A 12,228-nucleotide genomic window follows, 5' to 3' on the forward strand; every position below is an offset into this window, starting at 1 on the left:
AGTTTCAAATAGTTCCCCATTTTATATATTTTAAATCACTTGTTTGTTACCTCTTCTTTTAAAAGGCACTGACTTCTGTGAAAGGCTTTATGGATGGTCTTTCTTCTTTCTGAGATAAAAATTGTTCGAGGTAGGATGGGATTTGGTTATGCTGTTGGAAATGTCTTCTGTAATAGTCTTTGCCTAGCAGATCGTAAACAATCATGATAACACATCTTTACAAGTTAATATCCTGTAGGTAAGTGGTAGAAGTACATCCTGCATATGCCTCCAATTCACTGCAGAATGATGTAAAAGAGGTTATTTTAACTGCTAGGCAAGTCCGTTCTGCTCCATGTTGCAATACAGAAGGAACATTCTCATGATCAACTGTGTCTTGGCTGATATGTGGTATATGTGAAGAAACTGATTTTTGTCTGTTGATCAGTTGGGCGTCTAGCAAACGGGAAAGATATGTGAAGGATTTGGGATTCACAAATGCTGATATTCTGTGATCCAGATTGATAGCTGTCTCTTATGACATAAGGCTATAGAGACTTTGTGTGCATTGCCTTGTCTTCTGCAAAACATTTTTTAAAGCATGTGTTTGTTTAGCGTTCAGGAATCCATCTGAAAAATTTCAATGGCAGTAACAGATCCATAGTTCAACATGTAGAATGACTTTAAATGTTGTAGACATGTGACTTGTGCTGTTTAAACAACACTGCAAAATATCACGGCGGCTTTATTATTGTTATTATTATTTTATTTATTTTTATTTTCCTAGAAAGAAAAGCTTGATTGTAAGAAATGGATGCTAAAGGATTACAAGGAGAAGATAAAATGAAGAAGCTTATAATTTTACTAGCATATTTGGTAAGTTAAAAGTTTTTCTTTTTTCCTCAGGATACATGTTTTTAAGATTATATTGGACACAGTAATGTTGCCTTTTGGCTTACATATTACTGCTAACACTGAAAGTGTTAAACTAAATATGCAGAATTACATATGCATTTTATCAATTTTAAAAGTGAGCTGTATAATTCTTGCCACTCCTCTCATGCAATTGAAAAAATTTTACCTTGTGAGCTCCTTCATGGAAGAAGGACTAGGAAAGAGTACAGGTGAATATAGTAGCTTAGGGGTTTGGAACATTCAGTTTATCAACTGAACATAGTATAGCACACGATTATGCTGCCTACTAAGTGTACTTCAGCTCTGGCTTGCAGAGGCAAGCTCTAGAGCTAAGGGTAATTAATGCCTCATAGCTATCAGAAGTGTCTCATGTCCAGAGAAGGGCCATGAGGGTTGATCAGAGGGCTGGAGCACCTCTCCTATGAGGACAGACTGAAAGAGTTGGGGCTGTTCAGTCTGGAGAAGAGAAGGCTCTGAGATGACCTTATTGTGGCCTTCCCGTATCTGAAGGGGGCCTACAAGAAAGCTGGGGAGGGACTTTTTAGGCTATCAGGTAGTGATTGGACTAGGGGGAATGGAATGAAGCTGGAAGTGGGGAGATTCAGACTGGACGTGAGGAAGAAGTTCTTCCCCATGAGAGTGGTGAGAGCCTGGAATGGATTGAGGCCCCATCCCTGGAGGTGTTTAAGGCTTATGATATTTCTCATAACCTTAGTTTCTGATTTGGTCAGAAAATGTACTTAAATGCCTTTGAAGGTGGAAATTAGATTGTCTTCCATTTGTCTCTTTCAATATGAAGTGATAGTGAAGTTTAGAATAAATAGTATTCCTACAGGTGTGGGTTTGGTTTTGTTGTGTTGTTTGTTGGGTTTTTTTAAGTATCCAAAAAGGTTGAGTGATTATTTTAAAATATTTAAATATTTATGTTTAAAGAAATTGATTGTATTCAGTTGTAATAGTGTCACTAGAAAAATTACAAGACCACAAATAAATGAAACAACAATACAATGCAATGTTATGTAGCTTACCACTGTGAAAATTGTAGCTTTAGTAAATGATCATGTGCATTTCTCATAGTGTTGTTTAAGGTGAAGGAACTTAAACTCATGTTAAAACAATTAAATGTTTTAACATTCCACAAGAGCCAAATATCAAACAAGTCGTCTAAGAATTGAAACATTCTTACAAGTCACTGAGCACTGATAACCTTTACAATTCAGGCAATTTATCCATATTTGGAATTAAATTACTTTTCACTGCCATAATTTGTTTTTGATAACGCTGAAAGTTATTCTTAAGAAAGTTATTTGAATTTATTTCTTGGATTTAGAGTTTATGTAAATTGTATGTAATTATAGATTACTTCAATATGTTTACCTTTTCCTTTCTTTTCTTTTTAAGCTAACTAGGGTAATTTGTGAGACAGGAGATTGCAGAGAGCAAGAATTTAGGGACCACAGTGGAAACTGTATCCTCTGCAAGCAGTGTGGACCTGGAATGGAACTCTCGAAGGTAAGCAAATAATGCTCTCTTGAGTTTTACTTTGTTTCCAATAAAGGCATTTACTTATATATTATTCTTATGTATCATTTTATAATAGATAACTATACTTAGTTGGAAATTTCTTTTTATGGGGTTGGGGGAAGGGCTATTTGACCTTTCTACAGTTTTTCAAGTATCATATTTTCTGGTTTTCTTTGTGTAAAATGCTCCACTCAGAAAATGACAATGCCATTAATACAGTAGGCAGTACCATCAGAAGATCTGAGTATGGGATGTTCAAATTAAAATGATTTTTTTTTTTTAAAGGTAGTGCTACAATGAGGGGAAAAGCACTACAGGGAATTAAGACTGAATAACCTCACTGTGTAAAGGAGAGTACAAGTTTCAAAATAGCGATTGCTGGAGACCCCTGAAATGGCAGGGAAGGCTTGATTCTTACAATGCAAACTTTCAAAATCAGTTCTGTATTCTAGGTGGCATTGCCACTATGTATTATGTTTAAACATCTATGCAATAACTTGTCTTAACAGAATGGTTTAGAATAAAAGTTAGGGCTTAAGCACAAACACAGAATAGGATTCAAGTGAGAACTAAGGTTTCCTTAGGGTGACTGGATGACAGATAATTGTTCTGTTTTCATTAACTCAGTGGTTGGAGCACTTTGTGTTGGGAACCTGGATTCAAATGAGGCTCAATTTTTTTGTTTTACAACTTACTAAAAATGTTATGAACCTAATCCATATCTTTATGCTATGTGAAGTAACCGAGAAGGTTGAGGCCGGAAAAATACGAGGTAATATATAGACAGCACATGAGAAATCCTTATTAATATTGTGTATAAAGAAAGATGATTATTGAGTCTTATATAAATGTTCTGTATTTTAGACATGCACCTCCTTCAAATCCCTGTAAAAGTTTTGGAACTAGTATGGTTTTTAGGAGTGCAGAAATGAATTATTCAAGGTGAATGGTGATTGAGGTTATGAACTGGGATACAGTAGTACTATAAAGTTGACTTGGCAAAATTTCCAGCAAAATTCCAAGTCTGAATGCAAGTCACAAAAGGGATGTTAGTTGCCTTCAGCATGGAGAAAGTAGGTGCTGTGTATGAACAAGAGCAGAAAACATTGAAGGAAGATATTGAAATGGGAGGGAAGAAGGTATATGGTAGGATTTGTAGAATCATAGAATGGTTTAGGTTGGAAAGGACCTTCCCAGCTTTCCTGTAGGCCCCCTTCAGGTACTGGAAGGATGCTGTAAGGTCTCCCCAGAGCCTTATTTTCTCCAGGTCAAACAGTCCCAGCTGTTGTGGCTTGTCCCCATAGGGGAGGTGCTCCAGCCCTCTAATCATCTTTATGGCCCTCCTCTGGACCTTCTCCAGCAGTTCAATGGCCTTCTTCTTTTTGGGACACCAGAACTGGACACAGTACTCCAGGTTGGGTCTCATGAGAGCAGAGTAGAGGGAGAGTCTCACCTCCCTTGTCCTGCTGGTCACACTTCTTTTGATGCAGTCCAGCATATGGTTGGCCTTCTGGGCTGCAAGCACACATTTCCAGCTCATATTGAATTTTTTGTCAACTGCCACCCTCAAGTCCTTCTCCTTGAGACAATTCTTGAGCCACTCCTTGCCCAGCCTATATTTGTGCTTGGGATTGCCCCAGCCAGGTGTAGGACCTTGCACTTGGTGTTGTTGAACTTCATGAGGGATTCACTAACTCAGTTATTGGAGGTGGGAGAAACAACAGAATGAGTTATGCATCACGGTGACACTGAACGTTTTGTGGGAGCACGTGTGTCATGCTACAGGTATGAAGATGGGTCAGGCAAAAAAGAGAGTGATATCATGATTGGTGAACAGATCTGACAGGTCTCATGCATAAGCATTCAACTCTTTCTTCATTCCCCAGCTACTATATCTACATCTTGCCCATTGTTAGAGTGTAAAACTGTGGCCTAGACATAACAGTGCAGTCTAATTGATCCCTGATAGTTAGGACCCTAAGACACCAGAGAGCTAGCTGCAATGCCCAATGCCTTTGCATATAGAAGGGCAATCTCTGGTTTTGTTACTGATAGAGTAAAAAGGATGAAAAAGACAGAATTTAGAATATTATTTAAGAGGAGTGACATTTAATTTTCAGGGTTGCTTTTGTAGGCATGTTATGCATATCTAAGAGGGAATTCAGTGTTGCATTTTTTTTAAAAACTAAACATTACAAAGTCTGGTGTGTACGTGTGTTTAAACAACAGGGAAAAAGAAGCTTTGTCTGTGGCATTGTATTTCTTACTATATTCAGCTCTTGAAAAAAATGCAGAAGTATTGTGGTTTGTGGGTGGTTTGAAGGGATTTAGTGAAACTGAGTGACACGTTTTTCCCTGTCTCTCCACCCCATGTAGCTGGTTTTCAGTGTGTTAACAGTAATGGTTAGTTTCACACTTTTATGGGGATTGCTTTCTGTGTCAGGCAGTATTAGTTAGGGTTTAGTCATACAAACAACATGGTTGAAGTAGAGATTTGACAATGACTAACAGCATGGATGTGGTTTTGTTTGGATGTTTTATTGTGTGTGTTTTGTTGGTTTGGTTTTTTGGTTGGCTGTTTTCAGATTGGTCTTAAATTTGAGGATTGAAAAGGTTCTGGGAGGTGTTTTAATTTATGAAGGCACTTATAAATATGTCAGTCTGTAACAGAGGTCCTATTAAAGCAGTATTATATGCACTGATGTAGCCTGCTTACCTAGTTGTCAAAAAACCAAAAGCATAAAAATTAATGCCATCAATCAACACATTTTCAATTTAGTAAAGAAATGCTAAACTAAAATAGGAAGGTTGTAGCTTGCAATAGTACACTCTTCATAGTATGTTTTTGTTTCAACTATTTTTATTCATAGTCTGATATTTCTCATTTTTAGAACTAGTTTTCCTGAAAATATGAATGCTTGGTTCATTTCAATGTATGGGAAATTACATCTCTCAGAATTAAGAGGCTTTCAAATACTATTTTTTGCTGCTACACTAGAACTGAAATAACTAGATTTTGCTCAAACATAATTGTGTATGGAAGCATAATTTCCTTTATAAATAGAGGTGCAGTTGTCTGAATCATGGCAAAGGATGTGATGCTTTGGCTGTTAATGAAATGCAGTTGAGTGTAGCCTTGCTGAACTACAGCTTGAAGCAACAAAGCATGTTAAGTCAAAGGTCAGAATGCTAAGGAAAAAAGGATTTAATGATACACTTGAAGTGATTTGCAGCACAGAGGGAGTTTTATTTGCTTGATGTTTTTTTTTCCTTCAACATGTGAGAAAGCAATGATGTAATTATGCTGTACTTGAATAACAAATAATAACAAATAATGTGTCCAATTTCCATTTCTGTTCGGTTCTCACCTCAAAGTGTTTTAAGCAGTAGACTGAAAGGTTTCCTTTTTATGTTACTAACAAAAAAACTCAGCCTGTATTGTTGAATGCAGAAGGCCAGCTATGGGATCATACATCAGTGTACTGTATAAGTGGCTGATGTAAATATGTCCCTGTTTCATTCTCTTGAAACTCAGTTCAGGTAGAACTTACACTGCTGAGGAAGCTGAAGCAGGCAGATCCATTGTCAAGGACCATAGAGCTCTTGCTTCACTCTTATTTATGAGAAATTACTTCACCTTGGTTATCTAGACATGTAGATTTCTGTCTTGTTATTACTGACTATACACAAATAGGAACTGTGTTCCTTTCAAAAACTAAGTACTGTTCATAGTAGAGTAGTGTTTCATAGAAACACTGTGCAAGGAAATTTGAAGTTCTCAAGATAAAAATGAAGATAAATACTATGGTACAGATGGGTACAATGAATTAAATATATTGCCACTGAATTGACCAGCAACTAGTTTAGAGGATTTAGTACATTTGTACATGTACTTTCTTCCTTTTGCCTTTGTCAGTGCATTATGTACATCAAAACCAAAATGTCACTTAATTGTTATATGTTTGTTTGGGTTTGTGTTTTGTTTTGTTTTTTAAATTTCAGTAGTATTTTTATTGTGGATTTATAAAACCCAGTTAAGCAAACACTTAAGGAAAGACAGTGACATGTAAATCTTAGGCTTAAGAATCTTAATACAGGCTGCACAGGTGACTTAAAGTATGGTTAAAACCCAATTAAATCAGTTTCTATGTAACAGTCCATTCTGTTCCCATGTCACCAAATACACTCAGAAATACCACAGACTTGCATGAACAGTATGGATAAATGTGCAGAACAAAATACTACCTTTGCAGAGTAGGGGTGGGGTGTGTGTATGTGTATATATACTTTTTTACAACTATGAAGTTATATATATGACCTTTGTTGCTATAATATGTGAGCACTTCACAATAACTTTCTGAGTTAGGGAGATGCTGTTGCCTTTTCTTATTCAATACATGACACCCTCAGAAATTAACTTGCCCCTATGGTACTGCAGGAAGTTTTTGGCGGAGTATACAGAGGCCACAGAGTCCAACAGAGGGATGGAGGCTTGCTTTTCACAGTGCAACACATAGACAAGACAAGGGGCAACAGATGGAAGTTGTACCAGGAGACAAGTTTAATCTCTATATGATAAAGAAATTATTTACAGTGAACTCTACAATGAACTATTCACTGGAAAACCTCCCCAGGAACGTGGTAGAGCCCCTGTCCCTGGAGGATTTTAGAATGCAATTAAACAAGGTGCTGGATCAGATCGGCTCAGCTCTCTGTCCCATGAAAGGTTGGACCAGATGTTCTCTCAAGGTTCCTTCCAACTTGGGCCATTCCATAATTCTATGACAAGTGTTTTAGTTGGAAACTAGTGCTCAGTCTATTGGCTTGAACTTCCTGTCAGCAAAGATAAGCAGACACCTTTATAGCATGAAACAAACAAAACTGCCACAACAACAAAACCCCAAGCCTTATTTCATGTAACTACTTCCAACTCTAGATTATTCTTTTCAGCTTTTGCTGTTGCAGTTTAGTGGGGCTCACTTTTTCAAGCATGTTTGTGAAGTAATTATTTCGTCCTTAAAATAAGAAAAAATAGTACACCCTCAATTTTTCTGATTCCCTGTCAACTGTTCTAACATAAGCACTGCAGATGTTGCATTAACTTAGCACTAAAGTCCATTGATCACTTATGTTGATTGCATTTTCTATAAAGTACTTTCAACATATTGCCATCATAAGCAAGCCAACTTCGTTATTGTATCAATAACTCAGCATTGATGGCAAAGGGAGTGAAAGCTGTTTCTCCTCTTTGCTTCTATTTGTCCATTTTTTTTAAGAAGAAAAATCTATATATAACCTTTCCTTCTCATAAACATGTCCTTCATAATGTTTGCAAAGCCTTTGAACCACTGCTTGCTTTGGAGCATGTGGGGGTTTGTTTAGAGTTGTGTTTTGTCTGTTTTTTGTTGGGGGTTTTTTAAACAGTGCTTTCTTCTGTGGTAGGAGACTAAAATGATTATATGAGTTCAGAAGGTATTGTTTGCTTCATAGGGCTCGTTTCATATTATTTCATCTCTCATTCATTTAGAGGGAAGCAAAGGATCTTGTAGTTAAGCAAGTGGTTTAATATCTTTCATTCCCTAAGTGGCTTCAAGCTGCCAGTGCCTGAGTAGTCATTAGTGTGGCTTAATAATAAGAGCCTTTTTTGTCCTGTATTAATAGTAATGTGTTTCTGTATCAGTCAAACCTCATATATAATTTAAATGTGTGTAAATCACAATTAATGCAGAAAAAGTAAACGGAGATAGTTTGGGGTTCAGCCTTTTCCTGTAAATGTTGTAGTACAGTTATTTCACAATAATATGCTTGCTTTTTAAAATTAATAAATAAATTGTCACTCTCTGTAGCTTAATGATGCTTAGATACAGATTGCTTTTCAGCTATCCTAGTTTTGTTTTTTTTTTTTTAAACCCAAATCAAGCTTATATTGCAAGTCTGAACTTTAACTACAATTCTAGGCTGTTTATGTCAACATTTGAGGCTGTAGCTCAGAAACATGGAAATGACAGTTGTGGCAATAATAATATTTTCCCACAATGCCCTACCTGTGCAGCAATGCTGATACAGTAGTCTTTAGGGTGTACTATCAAACAAATAAATTTTAACCTGGATCAGTCCCATGGTCAGATTTATAGCTCAACCACATAACCAGCTGTGTCAATACCGTTGAAAACAATGTATGACAAGAAAGAAAATGCAGAGATGAAACGGAGTGCCTTAAGCCAGTATTGCCACCAAATACATGATGATAAATACTGTCACCAAGAGACTTCTTCTGTGAGATGGAGGAAGCTTGATGGTTGCTAAGGCTGGACTGTGTATTATAAATCGCTTCTTGCACCAGGTGTATGATGGAGACCTGCATCTGGGCTCAGAACAGAAGTTGTGAAGTAAACAGGAGGTACTATTAGAAGGTACTACTAAATGTAACAGTCCTCATACAGAACATGAACGCTGAAGTGCTGTCTGACATGTCCCAGTGAAGTTACTGAGAGTTTATGCTACCATGTTTAGTAGTCACTATAACTTCAAAGCAAGTGAGATTGCTGTGAGGAAACCTGCTCTATCTCTTGCTCAAGAGAGGCTAACACGTTTCTGTGTCAGTCTCCTGGAAGCTGGAGCAGCTGCATGTAGGCATGTTAAATCTTAAACGCTGAGCATAAAACTTCTGAAACTAACTTTGCACTTTGCCACAGCAGTTAGGTCAGACATGCTTGCAGCATGCTGTAGCAGCCTGTCCTGATCAGACTTCTGCCGATAGATACAGCTGATCATTGAGGTTTATATGAGACAGATTCACAGCCTTATGGTGCTTTGGAAGCTAAAACTGAGTGCTATATATTCAAAGGTATTACTAAAAACTATGTTTCCCTGCACCAGTGTACTGTTGCAACCTGTTACGTGACCTAACATCAACTTGAGAGTTTTTTCTTGAGAAGATACAAATATTCTTGTAAACATCAGAGCCTGAGTGGAACCTCTCTGTGCTGTACTGTCTAGGGACATTTAAGTTGTGGATAATCAGTGGAGCCAGAAACAAATTCTAAAATGTACTTGCAGATTATGATCTTAATAATGCCAGACAGCATTTTTTTTATTAAATTTGAGGTTATTTTAATTGAAAAAATATTTAAAATCTAATTTAGTGCTCATTTATTTTCTGTGTTGCATTCAACTTTTAGGGAAAAACCATACCACCTAACTCTATTACTCTCTATAGTCTGCTATACGTTTGGGCATTCTGTCTGCTTCAGTGTTTGGCTAGTATACATGGAAAGAAAATGTTAATGCTGCCAAGGTAATCCTTTCAGAGGTGTCTGTAGTATTGCATGCATTTAATATTTTTTATCTTGAAACTAAATTGTGAGTTAATTTACTGCAGTTTCCTAGGTGGCCTTGACCAGTCATCTCCTTTGATGCCTTAGTGAAACCCACTTCTAAACAAAGTTGTGCTGGGGATGCATACATTAAAGCTAATGAGATGTCACAATACCTTGATAGTGAAAGCTGGACAAGTGTCCAGGAGGTAGAAGTGCATTTGAATTTGGAGAGGTTTTAAAAATTAATTTTCTGAATCAGTATTGTGGTTTTAAGAGCTTGCACTCTGTAGTATACTACACTGTAGGAGATACAAGTATATATATTTACTCATGCTTTTTTTTCTGCACAAAATGTTGTTGTTTTTTTTTTAAATGTAACAAATTGAGATTGTAAGTTTTCTCTTCTGCAGTCCTGAAGTGAACTGCCACAGGAGATGAGCTGTCTTTTAAAACTATGAGTGGGAGGATGGAAGGGGTGAGAGGAGTTGGGAACTATTCAGATTTCATCAGCTGTATAATGACAACTTAGTAAATAGAGCACCAAGAAAACTGATACACATCAGTTTTGCACATGAACAGTCGATGGTTTATATCTTTGCTGGATTGCTAAATTCTAAAGTCCAAGATTTCAAAGGGTCTAAATCGTATCTTTCAGAATGTGGTTACTTATGAGTACAGAAATATTTGAAGTTCTGCCTGTTTTACAAGTTTAACTATTTATTTGCACCTGCCAGGCAGCCAGCTACCTCAAATTTTATGTGAACATAAAAAGCACATACATGAAGTTGAAGTTGTTATGGATTACATCTGCAGAATTTCTAGGAAGGACTTGGAAGTCATCTTTGAAAAGACTGGAGACTAAATTCTTTGGGCCAAAGATTTCTTTGTATTTCATACACCGTGTTTATAACTTTAAAGTAAATAATTCCATGTTACAAAGGACCTCTAAAATGTGTTCATGCATCCAACTATAGCAAAACAGACCTGAAAGCTAGAAGCAAATTGCTCAAGCTTTGGTAGTTTGGGCCAATGAGTTGAAGGCATTTAATTCTAACTTTATTTCCTGATGTTTGTTTGGTTTTGATCAGAAACTTCAAAGGTAGTCTGGAAAGGAGAACTTATAATTAAGTTAATTTAAGCCTTATATTTGAAAGTTTACTAGGACTTTGGAGGGACTAATTCCAAGTGATTTATCAAAAGATCTGAATATACATGGCCTTAATGAGCTATGTAATATAACCTTTAACACTACTGTTTGGATGATTTAAATAGAGTAAAGAGTAGATATTTTAGACTATGCTAAGGAATAATGAAATTAAATGAAAAAGTTTATTTAGACCTAGAAAGAGCAAAATGTCTGAGCAGAAGTCAATCTGGTTACAGTTACCTGTGGTAATTATGTAATTTTGTATACAGTCTCAGAGTTGCATAAGTGGAGTGTAAAAGTAGACACAATACTTCTAAGTGTCATAAAATAGAACTGCTAGAAAGTTCATTGTTTCGGCATTGATTCATAGCAGAAACTGGTAGTTTTAAAATGGTAAAGCATGTTCTGTGGCTGAAATAAGTTTAAGAAAAAAAAAGAAAGAAATATTTATCTCCTTTTGTCTACCAGCTTTGTCAGGGTCAGGATCTCACAGGAAGAGCGTGTGTGCATGAAACTGTAATATGCTCCTTTTTGTTGTTGTTGTTCAGTTATTACTAAGTGCAACGATTTGCCTGAGTGCTCCTTAATCTGAATAATAGTCAATAGTAGGAAACTACATTTCAGCTAAAACCCAAAAAACAACATACCTAAAAAATCCAACAGCAATGACAATTAAAATGTATTTTAAATTACCTGGATCTAGAGACACAGAACACATTTTTGCTGTTGCTTTCTTAAGAATTGTAGATTTTCTGTGTACTTAAGTACTTGGTCTTCTTGAGAAGTCAGTGAAGATACTCTTAACAAGCAAAAAAAAGTAATTGAAAATTTTTAGAATGGCTAGAAAAATGCATCTGATGTTGTTTATTGTTACTTTATTACTGCAAGTTAGAGGCACTATGAAATACATATTAGACAACCCAATCACAAAGTTTATTCCATAGATGTTTTCCAAGGTTTTGCACTGAGAAAGTCTTTTCTTTACTGCAGCAGATTTGCTTAGGTGGGTGACTGGAAAAAGTTATTTATATGCATCAAATATGTATGTTTAGTGGGAGTAATTGGTGGAAACCCTCACTTAGGTTGCCCCAGTTAAAGATTTCCTAGTTTTCCCACTGGGAAGATGCCTTGATCTTCCACTGAGGCTGCATACTGGAGAAGGAGGTGCCCACATTGTGCTTTTCCCACCTACTCTTCTCCCAGGATGTCTTTCCCAGCAATTTATTGTATTCCTCTTGTGTGTTGTAGTGTCACTAATGCATCAAATCTAACTAAAAAGTTCTGCAGAAATCTTATTCTACTATTCAGATAAGAAAATGGAATAACAACTCCTAGTAACTTCAG

General features: G+C 36.5%; 1 protein-coding gene across 1 annotated transcript in view; it reads left to right on the plus strand.

The window, feature by feature from the left end:
* The first annotated feature begins 789 nt into the window (after window positions 1-789).
* The window catches only part of TNFRSF19 (TNF receptor superfamily member 19), a 44,038-nt gene continuing 32,599 nt past the window's right edge, over window positions 790-12,228 (plus strand). The window contains exons 1-2 of the mRNA XM_054388797.1: window positions 790-855; window positions 2,296-2,406. Coding sequence (XP_054244772.1) covers window positions 790-855; window positions 2,296-2,406 — 177 coding nt within the window. The remainder of the gene's footprint in view (window positions 856-2,295; window positions 2,407-12,228) is intronic.

Source organism: Indicator indicator, chromosome 1, assembly GCF_027791375.1.
Source record: "Indicator indicator isolate 239-I01 chromosome 1, UM_Iind_1.1, whole genome shotgun sequence".
Classification (NCBI taxonomy): Eukaryota; Metazoa; Chordata; class Aves; order Piciformes; family Indicatoridae; genus Indicator; species Indicator indicator.